The sequence below is a fragment of the Microplitis demolitor genome, chromosome 3 (assembly GCF_026212275.2).
Source record: "Microplitis demolitor isolate Queensland-Clemson2020A chromosome 3, iyMicDemo2.1a, whole genome shotgun sequence".
Taxonomy (NCBI): Eukaryota; Metazoa; Arthropoda; class Insecta; order Hymenoptera; family Braconidae; genus Microplitis; species Microplitis demolitor.
This window is the reverse complement of record NC_068547.1, coordinates 1,534,236-1,549,556: the sequence shown is the minus strand read 5'-3', so window position 1 is coordinate 1,549,556 and position 15,321 is coordinate 1,534,236. Positions and strand designations below refer to the sequence as shown.

Here is a 15,321-nt window from a genome sequence, read left to right as displayed (position 1 = left end):
TACATTTATAAGCCAATTTATCTGAAAAATGTTGGCATCTATCACAGACAAATTAAATGCATCACATACCCAAGGAAATTTAGCAAAACATGCATGAAATATATAAAGTAATGAAAATGGATTTATAATTAAAAAAAAGCATTTCAGATATAAAATGGATCTCTATCATTCTTTGAAACGTCAGTTATTTAGATTAAACGTAATGTAATTTTTTCATTGAATGTAACATTGGAAATAGAGATTGTAAAAGAGTTAAATGGGGGATAAAATGAAATAGAAGGGACCAAGTACAAAGAAGTTTATGTAGCACGTGGACCCGCGGGCGTTATCCTGGTTTTATAGTTACGAATGAAAGTTGCGACTGACAAACGAGAGAGTCAGTCGAGGAAAAAATATCCGAGTATATTGAGCAGAGAAGTTCAGAGTAATGCTATATATATCTCTACAGTGTTATGAAACCAACCAAATGGAATTGTAATCAAATATTCTGATGTATATGAAACTAAAATTTAATAACGAATGGCATACTCATTCTTTTATAATATTTATTTCATATTTTATTCTCGTTTAAAAAAGATGATATGATATTTTTATGTTTTGTTATATTTAAACTCATATTTTTTATTATTGAGTCAGTTCTGAAACATCAACTCCAAAAACAAAGTAAAAGTATAATTTGATTTTGCAAAAATAAATTTTTTCCAAATTTAGCAAAAAATCTTTACTCGCTCCAAAAAAAATGTTTACTTGACCCAAGAAATTTTTTCCAGTCCTAAGAAAATTGTAGGCGTCTATTCATAATGCGAAATATTACTTAGGCCAAGAAATAATTTTTTTCTGTGTCGTAAATATTTGTATGTAAATAAAAAATCAATGATTGTTTTTTTTATCTAAATTTTTTTTTCTTTAATATTGATATCTATTGATCGGGTCAAAAATCCTGATAACGTTATTCATGTGCTTCAGTACTAAATGTTGTGTGGTCACAGTCCAAGCCGATCCAGCCTTCAGTAATGTGACAAATTATTTTCCAATTCTGTCACTTAAATCTTTTTCAACCAATAAAATTTTTTTTCATTTATTTAATAAAATGAGTGGTCACAACCTCTACCAATCTAACTTTTTTATAAAATTTATCAAAAGTTGATCGGTGTTTAAAAAAAATAAGTTAACAAATTTATCACTACGATTACAATGTGTTTGAACTTTTTAATCAGCAATAAAAATCATTCAATTTTGATTAATTGACCCTGTTTAAAAAATTCATAAATGCGGCACTGTGAAGTGGAAAAATAATTTTTACAGTAAAAAATAATTCCGTGGTAGTGAGAGAATAAGAATAATGACGAAGGTTGAAATAGTCCAGATAACGCTATGGGAACAAACGAAATTACATTTACTTTGTTTCATATACGGATTATATGTAATAGCAAAGTGTTTTTTCAAGTGGACATGGGACCGTAAAAATTTTTTCCGAATGCACCAACGAGATAAACCGCCGCCTTGTCTCGTCGATGACAGTCTCGGTAAACATTCTTACGTTAAATTGAAGGTACATTTGCACTCAATTATTAAATCAGTGTGACATACAAACAAAAAAAAATGAGTAATCAAAAAATTAAAAGACAACAATAATAATTTAGTTAATTTTTTTCTTAAACACTTTGACCTCGCGATAAAAAATTGTAATTGCTATAAATCATTAGCAATTCACTGTTAAAACTCGTATGATCGTGACGTTTCGAATCGTCATTGATAAAAAAAATAAATACATTCATTCCGAAAATACTCCAATCACTTGAATCAATACTAAATATTTTTTTTTGTTTGTAATATTATAAAAAAACTTCATAAATTAATTTAATGTATGGAAAGGTATCAATCGTTTGCAATTTTTTCGGTATTTATTTTTTCCTTGTCTTAGAAATTTTATAGTAAATTATCTTCCTCTTACTTTATTTTAATTTTTTTTTTTTTTATAAAATATCTTATGTTCAATTGCTTGGAAAAAAATTTTATTTGTTAAATATATTTTAGAAAATATGTAATTTAATATTCTATGTAATAATATAAATTAGTTAAAATTAATTATTATATATTTTTTCTGAATAAAAATCTTTTGAAATTATCTGAAAAAAAAAAATCAACCGCTTACACCGAGGTAAATTAATAGAGAACCTAGACTATGGAATGAAAATTTTTTTACAGACGTAGCTACGCGTATGTAATTAATTTAAGTAGATAAAAAAAATATATGAATAGTAAGCTATCAATTCAGTAAGTAAATATCGATCTCAGTTAAAAGTGAAAGATTTAATTTAAGAGGCAATTAAAGCATAATGGTAGTAACGTTTACTGAATAATAAAATAATTAGTCGAAGATTGATACCTTTCTAAAAAAAAATAATTTGATTTTATTGAAAAAAAATTAATAATTACAGGGTATAAAATTTCATTATGTGGAAACAGGAGAAAAATATAAACCGTTATTATTATTATTACATGGTTTTCCTGACTGCTGGCTGTCTTGGAGAGAACAATTACCAGTTTTATCAGAACACTATAGGTAATTTTTTTTTGTTAATTGTAAATTAATTAATTTCTACTGTAAAAAATTTCGGAGTGACCGCATATTAAACCCGGTGTGGAATCGGAGCTGATGATTTTATTTTTTTAATTCCCTCGAAATGAAATTCACTTTGAAAGAAAGTTTATTTCACCATAAAAACTCCAAATTAAAATTGACTCGGATTTGAAAAAAAAAACTCCGGAACTTTGAGTGACGGAGTAAATTCAAATTAAAAAAATAAAGTCCGAATCCATTCCCGATTTTTTACAGTTTATGAAAATAATGTTCCTAATAAATAGATAAATTGAATTAATAAGCATTCAATTGGTACCGTAGGGTAATTGCTTTAGATTTGAAAGGGTTTGGCGATAGTGATAAACCGACGAGAAGAAGATCATACAGAATGGAAGTTTTGATAAATGAATTGCGTCAATTTATTTCAACACTGGGAGTTGATAACTGCAGTATAATTGGCCACGATCTTGGCGGTTTATTGGGCTGGTTTATGACAATGCTTCATAGTGAAATAATTGATAAATTTGTTGCAATATCTAGTCCACACCCGAATCTTTATTGGGCTGAGTTATCGAAAAATAAATCTTTTCATAAGTATGAGCATCAGTTATCATAATAATGATCATTATTATTGTTATGTTTATTATTATTATTAACATAATTTTTAGATGGATGCATTTTAGTAGGCTACCTTTCTTACCGGAAATAGATGCACTGAAAGAGGATTTATCTATTATCAATAACACGTTTCAACATCTGCAGGCAAATCAGAAAAGTGAGAAAAATTATGTTGAAGCTTATAAATATGCATTTAGTAGGAGAGGTAATAATTTGAATTTTTAAAAAAATGATTATTAATTTCTCAAATTAAAGTAATTAATAATTTTTTAAAAATTATACGACAGAAGATTGGACTGGGCCGATAAATTATTACCGCAATTTGCCGTTCGTTCGTGTGAATTCAAACGAACCGCTTGTCAATCAGACATTACTCATAGTCGGCAATTCAGATCCTTGGATTTCACTGGAAAGTATCGTTCGAAGTTCAGAATACGTTTTGAGATCCAACATCAAAGTTATCACGGGCGCGCAACATTTTCCACATCAGGAAAATCCAGATATGGTCAATCAAGTTATTTTAAATTTTTTCATAGGTAAGAATTTCATTATTTTATACGAAAATGTCGAAGTAAATAAATTTTGCACTCTAAGAATATTTATATTAATAGACTTGAATTCATTGACTGCACAACCTCTTAAAAATTATTCATTTTTAAAAAAATTTGAACTCCAAAATTATTTGATTATTGAATAGATGAAATGATAATATTTTTTTGATAAAATTTAATTAAAGAAAATAATTTTGTGTAGGACCTCCAGTACAGAATGAAAAAAATAATAGCAAAAGTATAGTTTCGACATGGCTTGGTTCACTTAGTAGTACAGTGAAATACGGAAACCAAGTCTTTGATGCAGTTCATAAAAGAACAAATGGTGTTATAAGTGGCTTGCCAAATAAAGTACTCTACCTAGGTCATACAACAACGTTATAAATTAAACAACATAATGAAATGAAATGAAAAAAATTTTCATTTATTGCTGATTCCGGAAAATTTAACGCCGATTGTGAATACAACCGATCGAATAAATGAAAGAATAATTATTTCACTAAATGACTCAACTCGCTATTAAAACTTTTATTGCGACAAACAAATATACAAATATACATATTTTACATTAATGATTTAAATTGGGCACTTAACTGAAGTTCGCTTTTTTTGCCTGTAAAAGAAAATATAATGAATTTTAAATATAGTTTTGAAATATTAAATATTTTGTAATAAATAAAGTGATGAAAAAATATTTATAATGTAAATATTAACTTTTTGAAATTTTCACCGTCTTCAATAGTCTCGGGTAATCGACAGTCCATTGTTTCTGGTAACCAGTAGCAGAGAATGGCACCGAGGATAGGGCCAAGGCCGAAAACAACTGGTACTATCCAAAAAGCTAAATCATCAATCTACAGCAGGTAGAAAAATTATTTCAGAGAGTCAGTAAGCCAATAATTCATTAGGATAACAATCAGTAGTAAGTTAATGAATACTATACATTGTCAATTAAAAATGGTGCAACCATGCTGCCTAATTTCGAAGCGACACTGCAAACTGCGAATCCGATATTTCTTACGACTGTCGGAAATAGTTCTCCGGTATACAAATAAATTGTGGGGAAGCTCACAGTCATACAGGTAATACCTATTGTGACTAATATCAGTTTAATAGTATCACTGTCATAAAATGCAACAATCAACAGTAAACTTATTCCCGACAAAACATTTGCGCCTATTAAAATTTTCAAACGCGACACGCGTGATATCAAAATATAAACGAGTAGTAGTCCTGGAAATTGGAAAGCAGCTGGAAAATATTTAAAAACATTTATTAACTTTTGATTATTTTCAGAAAGAGCTATAGTAATTAATAGCAGAGTCGTAAATTGATTAATAAGTTCAAATCTGATAATTCTAATCGACATTTTTCAAAATTGAATTTTTATCATGTAAAAAATAATGATACCTGAAATAGCGAGATCACTCAACACATTTTCACTCAAGTGACCGAGATAGTGTTCAATACCAAAGAAAACCATCCCACATTTGAACCAATTGAATACAATACACAGAGTTTTTATCCTCATGTTTGGCGTTCGCACTAAATCAATTACATTGTAGGTTTTATATTCACTACCGTCATTATTAAAGGTGCTGGTGTCTTTTGTTGATAAATTTTCATGAGCTATAATTGCCGCGGTGACTTTATCTTCAGATATTTTATTCCTTTTAGCCGCTTTTACCAAAACTTCCCGTGCCTGTTCAACTTTCCCGACAGCTAATAGCCAGCGTGGAGATTCGGGTATCAGCCAGTAAAACGACAATAACGTAAATGCTGGAATAGATATTGTCAACCAATAACCATCCCATGTTCTCGTTAAATACGAAAATAATGGTACACATAAAAATCCTAGTACAAACGGAATGTGAAAAAGTGTCAATATATTCGAACGCGTTTCGACACCAATTATTTCCATAACTGCAATAAAATTTTTTTTAAAATAATTGATCAATCCCAGTTGTAATTACTTGTATCAACTATTAATAATAAACAAAACCTACCAATGACAAAGCTAATTAGCATAGTACCACCAGTTGCAATGGCAGAAATGAATTTAAATAACAAAAACAATTCATACAGCGGCATAAACGCAGTTATGATTCCTGTCACAGCTTGAATTACCACTGCAATCATCAATGGAGTTTTCCGTCCGACCCTACAATCAATTGAATTATTTTTCAGTTTATTACTACATTTTTTTTCTATCAATTCAAAACATCTATATGCAGTTACTATACTGTAAAAAATTTGCAGAGCGATCGCGATTTAATTCAAATTCAAATAAAATCCGTAATCACTCCGAATTCACTTTCAATTTTTTTCAGTGTATACTATATTATTATTAATTTTATTAATGAACTTACTTGTCAGCATATATACCAAATACCAGATTACCAATGAGAATTCCCAGTTGTGTTAATGATTGTACTAAACTCAATAGTATTTTACGGTCACATACTAAATCCCACTGTAAATAATTATTCATAATTAAAAAAATTTATTTAGCTCCATCAAAATTATTTGTCAATATTCATAATGAATGGAATCGATTTTTAATCATAAAGTTAAAAAAGAAGCTTGTAAAAGAGATTTGCCAAATATTTCTTTTTGTTATGTAAATAAATATTTCTATTTTTACTTGTCTATTAATATAAGTCATTATCTTTTTTTTTTTATAAATTTCATCATTTTTTTTTATCATGACAATTAGTACTAAACGACCTTCTTATCTATATCTTGATAACAAATTTAAAATAAAAAATGTATTATACATCTAAAACGTTATTTGAAAATTACTAAATATCTGACATTATTTTAAAATTACTATGGCCGTTTATTTTTCTATTGCCATTATATAGAATTTATTATTAATTTATTTACATATTTTACCTCACTTATAATAGTAGATTTGAAAACACTTTGATCATAAGTGAATTCAGTGCATTTTACTTCAGGCAGACTATGATTTACTTTTACAAAACACGCTTTGATCATTGAGTCATTGGGATTGATTGGCGCTGGTGATATGCATGTGAAATTTTGTCCAGGCGCGATCACAGCTATCGCGAGTTGATTCCATGCAGCGGGAAAATTTATAAGAGAAATTGCTATGGTTATCATTATTTGCCAGGGTCCCATGATTCCCATCGCATCCTGAATAGGATCTATAGTTTTTAAGTCTTAAAAAAAAAAAAAACTTTATTATTAATAAACAATAAAATAGTTTTCCCGCTCCTGGGTATTTGAATTTCAAAAAAAAAAAAAAACAAAAAATTGCAGCCCTGAGCTAATTATTATAAGACTCAAAATTATAAGACTTGAAAGTTGTTCTGATCTCGTTGACGAAAAATTAAAAAAATCTAAAAGAATTTTAACATAAATATGAATTTTTACTTTTACATTAAATACAGAATTAGATTTTTGTTGCCTGTTTACCGATGAAAAATTACTATACAGTCATTGTGTAAAAAAAAAAAATAAACAATCGATTTTTGAAGCCATAACTGATATTTTGACATCAAAATTGACTTGTTTTTCTGTTATAAAGATTTTGAACTATCAATCGACAGCCACTTCTTCATATATTTGTACAAAAAAAAAAAACAATTTGTTTTTAAAAAAATAAATATATATTTTTAGAGGCTACATCATGAACATTCAATTAATTACTTCACAAAAGTCATGTATTTTAAAATTTTCATATTCATTCACAAATTTATATTTAATAAAAAATACTTACTGCTTTTTAGATTATCTGCCATTATAAACTATCACTGACGACACTGACTGTAATGATGAATTATTTTACCACTTTGGTGAACCAGATTTATGTAACATAAAGTTTGACTGGTGGGTGGCGAATGTGCCAGACCTCACCTGATCAAAGGATACGTGGTACTAAATCACGGTAATGCTCAAGTTTGGATATAAGCCATACAAACGAACACTAGATTTATTGAGAATGCAGCCGGAAGTGTCAGTACTTAAAATTTACTCGATCTCTTCCGGCTGCTTCCCAGTCACAGGTATAAGCTACTCTGTACTACAAATCCTCACTACACGGTAATAAACTATTTGTAGCAGACTAATTATCACTTAAATTACTCGCTCATATCAGTACACGTATTACTATGTGTTTATACCTAAATTATCAACTTCTGACGCCGAATAATAATAATAATTACTCCTAAGATATAATCGTCTGAGTATTTAGTAGTTATATTATTTATTCAAACATTTAATTTTATGATTTTTGAAAAATGCCGACGATAATGAGACAATCTTGTATTTTTAAAGTAATGAGTAAATGTCAATTATTATAAATAATGACATTTTATTATTTTCATAAACGTTAACGCATTTTAGTGAATTGTTAAAAAAAAAATAAATAGATGATTGGTCAATAATTTTTCGATGTAAGCAACAAGCGACGAAATCAGTCAGGATTAAAACGTTAAACAATTTCGGTAAATTGTGTTTCAAAAATATTTTTTGAGTTGTTATTAAATAGAGTAAATAAAATTTATAAATTACTAAACTTTATTATAAATTTTAACAAATAAATTAAACTATCGGAAGATTAATAAATTAATGATAAAAATACTAAATCTATGTAATTATTTAACATTTAGTTGGAAAAAATAGTGATATAAAAAATAAACAAATCCATGAGTCCATGAAAATAATGAATTATTATTTATCTGGAATTTTCTCATTTTTTCTGTAAGCAAAAAATTATATTCATATTAATTATGTGAGTAAAGATTAATGGTGGTAATGAAATATTTCATTCCCGCTGACGGATTGAACGCGTTGAATATTTTAAGTTTTCGAATTATTTATTTCAATGAATGAAATGAAAAATTCAAACACTCTTAGGTAACAACTACGACTTAGATAAAGAATATCACTTTAGTTATCACTGGTGTTGGCGTGATTTATATTGAAGATTAAATATTTTTAAGTAAGTAAATGATATTTATGTAAATATTAACTTTTTGAAATTTTCACCGTCTTCAAGAGTCTCGGGTAATCGACAGTCCATTGTTTCTGGTAACCAGTAGCAGAGAATGGTACCAAGGATAGAGACAAGGCTGAAAACGACTGGTACTATCCAAACAGCTAAATCATCAATCTACAGCAGGTAGAAAATTTATTTTAGAAAGTTAAGAAACCAATAATTCATTAGAATAATAATCAGTAGTAAGTTAATGAATACTATACATTGTCAATTAAAAATGGTGCAACCATGCTGCCTGATGTCGAAGCAAGACTGCAAACTGCGAATCCGATATTTCTTACGACTGTCGGAAATAGTTCTCCGGTATACAGATAAATTGTAGGGAAGCTCAAAGTCATGCAAATAATAACGATTGTGACTAGTATCAGTTTGGCGAGATAATTATCGTAAAATGGAATAATCAACAGCAAACTAATTCCCGACAAAACATTTGCGACTATAAAAATTTTCAAACGTGACACGCGTGATATCAAAATATAAACGAGTAATAGTCCCGGGAATTGGAAAGCAGCTAGAAAATATTCACAAATATTCATTAACTTTAGGAAACATATATAAATTATTAACTTTGAATTATTTTCAGAAAGAGTCTCAGTAAATAGTAGCAAAGTCGTAAATTAATTAATAAGTTCAAATCTCATTATTCTAATCGACATCTTACAAAATTGAATTTTTATCTTGTAAAAAATAATGATACCTGAAATAGCGAGATCACTCAATACATTTTCACTTAAGTGACCGAGATAGTGTTCAATACCAAAGAAAACCATCCCGGAACTGAACCAATTGAAAACAATACACAGAGTTTTTATCCTCATGTTTGGCGTTCGCACTAAATCAATTACATTGTAGGTTTTACATTTACTACTGTCATCATTAAAGGTGTTGGTGTCTTTTTTTGATAAATTTTCATGAGCTACAATTGCCGCAGTGACTTTATCTTCAGATATTTTATTCCTTTTAGCCGCTTTTACCAAAACTTCCCGTGCCTGTTCAACTTTCCCGACAGCTAATAGCCAGCGTGGAGATTCGGGTATCAGCCAGTAAAACGACAATAAAATAAATGCTTGAATAGATATTGTCAACCAATAACCATCCCATGTTCTTGTTAAATACGAAAATAATGGAATGCTAAAAAATCCTAGTAAAAAAGGTATGTGGAAAAGTGTCAAAGTTTTTGCACGCGTTTCGACTCCAATAATTTCCATAACTGCAATAAAATTTTTTTTAAAATATTTCATTAATTCCAGTTGTAATTACTTATATCAACTATTAATAATAAACAAAACCTACCAATGACAAAACTAATTAGTATAACACCACCAGTGGCAATAGCAGAAACGAATTTAAATAACAAAAATAATTCAAACAGCTGCATAAATGCAGTTATGGTTCCTGTCACAGCTTGAATTATCACTGCAATCATCAATGGATTTTTCCGTCCAATCCTACGATCAAGTGCATTATTTTAATTTAATTACTACAATTTTTTTTCTATCAATTTAAAACATCTATACGCAGTTACTATACTGTATTATTTCTTATTTTTTTTATTCAATTTTATAAATATACTTACGTGTCGGCAATTGTACCAAATACCAGATTACCAATGAGAATTCCCAGTTGGGTCAAAATTTGAACGAAACTCACTAAATATTGACGTTCGCACACTAAATCCCACTACGATAAATAAATAAATTCATATTTTTATGATTCACTTCTCAAACTCAATTTTATAAAATTTAATTCTTACACCTTTAATTTAAAAAAATGAATAAAATTTTAATAATATTTACTATAATGACGACTATAAACAAACAGCGATTATCTTTCCAAAAATTTAATCACTTTTATAGCGATAATTTTAAGTAGACAACGCAGTTTTACTTCGAGTTTTTATAACAATAATTATTTCTATATCTAATACGTCGTTAATTGACACCAATCCACAGTTAATTATTTTACTATTATTACTACGCGTATTTGCGGAGCTATGATTGGTCATATTAATAAAGTTTCACGTGTCTCAAACGTTTCGACTAAAACTTACATTTAAGTTAACTACGATTTTTTCAAAATTATATATTTGATAAATCAAATATTCATATATACTTTTCAATAGAAAAATTTAATTATAAACTGAAGTTACCTCACTTATGATAGTAGACTTAAAAACACTTTGGTCATAACTAAATTCAGTGCATTTTACTTCAGGCAGACTATGATTTACTTTTACAAAACACGCTTTGATCATTGAGTCATTGGGATTGATTGGCGCTGGCGATATGCATGTGAAATTTTGTCCAGGCGCGATCACAGCTATCGCGAGTTGATTACACGCAGCGGGAAAATTCGTTAATGAAACCGCTACAGTAATAATTATTTGCCACGGTCCCATAACTCCCATTGCGTCCTGGATGGGGTCTAAATTTTTCTTTTCTTGAAGAAAAACAAAGTTTAATAAATTTTACGATTCCAAAGTTAAACGCAAATTTTACACAGACAAAATTTTTCTTGCGTCAAGAATTTCTTTTTCTTTGTCTATTTGAGCTTTTTAATCAATCAAACCAATACGAAATTATGATTTGACAGATGATAAAAATATACACTGTAAAAAATTCGCGGAGTAAATGCGGATTAAATCCGGAGTGAATGCGGAGTGAAGGAATTTTTAATTATTCACTCCAGAGAGGAGTTTTAAAAATATAATTAATAAAATATAACTCCACGAAATATAATCGAAGTAAAAACTCGCGAATTACATTACTGATCAGCTGATACGCACATTCATATTCAGGGGCACATTCGCACGCGAACATTCGCACACACCTGAATACACACACGCACACATTTGCGCAAACCCGCGCACATTCGCATACGCGCCTGCACACAAACTCATACATTGTTTAACAGTTCAATTTTAATTAATGTAAATCCATTTTAAAGTTAAAACTCCGGACCGGAGTGAATTGGGAGTGAAATAAAATCCGCATCGCTCCGCAATCACTCTGCTAATGAAGAACTCCCGGTTCACTTCGCATGCGGAGTGATTTTTTTTAAAACTCCGGAACTCCCAGTGGCGGAGTGACTTCGGATTTAATTTCACTCCGGATTTTTACAGTGTATCAGTAATGTATTATAAATAACTAATGATCGACAAACATCATATAATTAGTCGTTAGCCAACGAATTCAAGTCTTTTTATATAAATTATCTAACTTTGTTTCGATGCATCCCGAGTGATACAAAAAAATTGTTGATGTTTCGTTATTTAAATTAACAATTGGTTACAAGGTAACAAATTGTCGACGTAAATTTAAGAAAAAGTCAATAATTTTTTTGTGTCGCTCGGGTGTACACACTAACATTCAATTTGAAAATTGTTTGATCTGAAATAAAAGACCTAGATCAGAAGTACCCGATCAGGGAACTAGTATTCGATCACTCCATGTATTTCCATACCATATGTTTAGTAAATATAGATATGCAAATACATGAGTGATCGGGTACTAGTTCCCTGATCGGATAATGGGACTTCTACTTTATATAAAATTTATAAATTTCAAAAAAATGTAATTAGTAAACCTGCGCTCACCGATTTTTTCGCTATCTGCCATTGCGAATAAATAACTAAATATTTTATAAAAAATACAACAATATTATTAAATATTTTTTTTCAAACTGCCTAATTACTCCTACTTGTAGTGCAATTGTTGTCAGTGCAACTTGCCGAATGTAATAATTGAAGTAGCGATATGATAATACCTGTCCAATGAACACCGATAAACTGAAGGCTGAATATGAATAGTGTTTCTGAACGTGTTAGCGATTAAATTATATTAACTATTTACGAGTAAACTAACTTATATTTATTAATATTTACTCACTCGTATCAGTACAAAATGAATACAAGTATTGAAGCTGTAGTAAACAAGATTATTTTTTGATTTATATCAATTTATAAATAAGAGAAAATATTCGTAAAAAGATAAATAAAATAAAACTTATGATTAACTAAAAAATATATCATGCAGAAAGTCACTCACCACACCGAGAAATATCCAGAGCAGCAGACAATTCTTTCAATTTCTGAAACAACCAAAAAAATAACTATTTAACATTGAAAATTCTTCTAATTAAATAAAAATTTTAGATGATTTCTTTCATTGAATTGAAAAAAAAAATAACCTCGGCGGTCGTATTCCAGCTCTTCCAGCATGTAGAACCGGCACAAAGAATTCATCATGATGGGAGTCAATAAATTGATTTGTCTTCAATTAATCTCTCGCTGAAGTTAATTTTGTTCTCGAAGCGTTTTTGCACCAACTGAAAATTTCGAGAAAAATAAATAATAAGAAATAAATAATTAATTTTAAGTCCTGCTTACTTTGAGAAAGCCTCAAAAATGATAGCGAATGAAAATCGAAAGGAAATATCAGAAAAAAATATCTAACAGACACTTAGAGCAGAAATCCAGACACAAGCCAAACACATGCCCATACACATGCGTCTCAGCTGTTCCAGGTCTCTAGAATTTTTTTTTTCAGTATTTTCTGTTTTTTTACCTTGAAACAGTTACAGAAATGATGACAGGTAATAATCAGAAGAGAAAATGAGAAAAAAATATTAAATGGACAGATAGAGCCGATGCCTACACATATGCCAGACACATGAACCTGAGACTGGTCCAGGTCTCTAAAAATTTTTTTTCTCCAGTCTTTTCTATGATTTTACTTTGAGAAATTTTTTTCTTTATATTTTTTCCTTCATATTTTATCGCGTTTCAAAAAATTTTAACAATTATAAGACATTGGCTACCTTGAATATCATAAAATGTTTCGAATAATTGAACATGATTTTTTTTTAATTTGCTAGAATGAGATAATAAACAAAATTCAAATTAATTACCGAAACAGTGAAGAAAATGATGATGAACAATCATTCGAGCAGGTAAATACTTAAGATATCCAAAATATATAAAATATATTCTTGATATTAAATATCCAGTCATTCGTATCAAGCTTGATGAGTTATAAAGCTGGAAGACATAAATTATTTACTATATACTTAAATAAATTAGGAAAAATAATTAAATGATTAATTTTACCAAAACAAAGTCGTCAACTTCTGAACCTCCATCTGCTTGCGGTGTTTTTTTAACGGCGGCTTTCATAAGCTATGGCGCTGACGTCTAGTTTCAGAATTTGAATTATTTTCTGAGTGGCCATTTTGTTTCCAACAATTGAAGCTCAGTTACAAAAAATCTCTGTTTAGATTTTTAAAAAAATATCGTAGACCTGAAAAATAATTATAATTTTTCGATTAATTTAACAAAATAATTATTTTTAAAAATCAAAGATCGATATCTAGTAAATTATATTTTTTTTTTAATTTTTTAAATTAAATTAAAAAAAAATTGATGATAAATAATAAAAGTTATTTCTCAGAAGACTATTGAAAACATCAATAATAATTAATTACTTGATTAATAATCAAGAAGATGATTGAAAAATTTGTAGCTGTCATTTGTCAAGCCGGAGCTATTCGGACATTTTTTGTAATTCATCGTTTTTAAAAAAATTAAAAAATGACTAAATGTCAGCTAACTTCAGTATCGTTCATTTTTTAATTTAATATTTTATCAAAGACTAAATAAATATTTATTCGAAATTATTACTTCTGATACTTCTTTACGTTTGCAAGAAATTATTTAAATATAATTGAGTTATGGATGCCACAAATAAATTAAATTAAAAGAATAAATTAACGGAGCTTACATGAGAGATGTTTACTGAGCAGTCGCAGCCATGACACTTTTAGAACAATGCGTGACTCCTGACTTTGAATTCGCACTGGCGCTAAACACCAACGGCGGCGTCTGGAACTACGACACTGACATTCAAAATTTTAAAGTTTAAAATTAGCGCGTCGGGAACTTTAAGGCGCTGCGGTGGCAACGGTTGGAACAGACATGCGCAGAGCCTTAAGCTCAGTTAATCTCCGGGCTTATGCTGTCGTCGTTCGCGACTTAATCTCATTGAAATAATTAGTTTATTTCTTATAATATTCAATTTTTATATTTCTAATTAATTAATGTAGAGTATTTATTTAGTGACCAAACTTATTCTTAGACAATCAATGAAGTGTCTCAGTGAATGTGAGTTTTTAGATTCAGTGTTGGCTTATTTTCCCATCAGTGCGCGCCGGGTTCGTTGTTGAAATTTGAATGCAAGAATAAAAGTAATTAAATGTCTAAGAATAATTAAATATATTAATTATTTTTAAGTGAAAGTTTGAATTTTTTGACCAATCAGTTGCATAAATTTTATATATTTAATGAATTTTTAGTTAAATTCTATCGATTTGTGAAAGTGCTCATCGCTGACAAGAAAGCAGTAAAATGACGGCAAAGTAAGTAATTTTTGAAATTTTTATGATTTTTGTTCAAATACAATTGAGTTAACTATTTAAATTTTCTCTCATTATTAAATATAAGAAGTTGATATGACAGATCAGATTATTAATTGAAAATTTTAATTGAA

General features: G+C 28.9%; 3 protein-coding genes and 1 long non-coding RNA gene across 5 annotated transcripts; 1 reads left to right on the top strand and 3 right to left on the bottom strand.

The window, feature by feature from the left end:
- The first annotated feature begins 974 nt into the window (after window positions 1-974).
- On the top strand, window positions 975-4,179 carry LOC103576247 (epoxide hydrolase 4). 2 transcript variants are annotated; one of them, XM_008556394.2, is made up of 6 exons: window positions 975-1,552; window positions 2,442-2,566; window positions 2,906-3,178; window positions 3,253-3,407; window positions 3,493-3,738; window positions 3,956-4,179. In XM_008556394.2, the coding sequence occupies exons 1-6, from the start codon at window positions 1,343-1,345 to the stop codon at window positions 4,135-4,137; spliced, it is 1,191 nt and encodes a 396-aa protein (XP_008554616.1). In that variant the 5' UTR covers window positions 975-1,342; the 3' UTR covers window positions 4,138-4,179. The 2 variants fall into 2 exon arrangements, with proteins under 2 accessions (XP_008554616.1, XP_008554615.1); XM_008556393.2 differs by having other exon boundaries at window positions 3,490-3,738.
- Window positions 4,180-4,266: 87 nt separating this feature from the next.
- Window positions 4,267-8,032, bottom strand: LOC103576246 (organic cation transporter protein). Its single transcript, XM_053737385.1, has 8 exons — window positions 7,499-8,032; window positions 6,649-6,938; window positions 6,123-6,226; window positions 5,760-5,914; window positions 5,164-5,676; window positions 4,697-5,004; window positions 4,468-4,607; window positions 4,267-4,366 (listed from the first exon to the last, which is right to left on the bottom strand). Exons 1-8 carry the CDS (start codon window positions 7,518-7,520, stop codon window positions 4,330-4,332), a joined length of 1,569 nt encoding a protein of 522 aa, XP_053593360.1. The 5' UTR covers window positions 7,521-8,032; the 3' UTR covers window positions 4,267-4,329.
- Window positions 8,033-8,367: 335 nt separating this feature from the next.
- Window positions 8,368-12,619, bottom strand: LOC103576245 (organic cation transporter protein). The gene is made up of 8 exons (XM_014444112.2): window positions 12,375-12,619; window positions 10,929-11,218; window positions 10,356-10,459; window positions 10,073-10,227; window positions 9,477-9,989; window positions 8,983-9,290; window positions 8,754-8,893; window positions 8,368-8,479 (listed from the first exon to the last, which is right to left on the bottom strand). Exons 1-8 carry the CDS (start codon window positions 12,394-12,396, stop codon window positions 8,452-8,454), a joined length of 1,560 nt encoding a protein of 519 aa, XP_014299598.2. The 5' UTR covers window positions 12,397-12,619; the 3' UTR covers window positions 8,368-8,451.
- A 123-nt stretch (window positions 12,620-12,742) lies between these two features.
- On the bottom strand, window positions 12,743-13,934 carry LOC103576243 (uncharacterized). The gene is made up of 4 exons (XR_001345357.2): window positions 13,887-13,934; window positions 13,688-13,817; window positions 12,968-13,105; window positions 12,743-12,868 (listed from the first exon to the last, which is right to left on the bottom strand). It is a non-coding gene; the product is annotated as an uncharacterized LOC103576243 (long non-coding RNA).
- Between the last annotated feature and the right edge of the window lie 1,387 nt (window positions 13,935-15,321).

Coding starts and splice junctions, on each gene's coding strand:
- LOC103576246 (XM_053737385.1), bottom strand. CDS start 7,520: ATGGCAGATAATCTAAAAAGCA. Junction 6,939..7,498: donor GGCAGATAATCTAAAAAGCA/GTAAGTATTTTT, acceptor TTTTTTTTTAAG/ACTTAAAAACTATAGATCCT. Junction 6,227..6,648: donor AATCTACTATTATAAGTGAG/GTAAAATATGTA, acceptor AATTATTTACAG/TGGGATTTAGTATGTGACCG.
- LOC103576245 (XM_014444112.2), bottom strand. CDS start 12,396: ATGGCAGATAGCGAAAAAATCG. Junction 11,219..12,374: donor GGCAGATAGCGAAAAAATCG/GTGAGCGCAGGT, acceptor TTTTTCTTCAAG/AAAAGAAAAATTTAGACCCC. Junction 9,291..9,476: donor GAGTGATCTCGCTATTTCAG/GTATCATTATTT, acceptor AATATTTTCTAG/CTGCTTTCCAATTCCCGGGA.
- LOC103576247 (XM_008556393.2), top strand. CDS start 1,343: ATGACGAAGGTTGAAATAGTCCAGATAACGCTATGGGAACAAACGAAA. Junction 1,553..2,441: donor ATTCTTACGTTAAATTGAAG/GTACATTTGCAC, acceptor TAATAATTACAG/GGTATAAAATTTCATTATGT. Junction 3,739..3,955: donor TATTTTAAATTTTTTCATAG/GTAAGAATTTCA, acceptor AATTTTGTGTAG/GACCTCCAGTACAGAATGAA.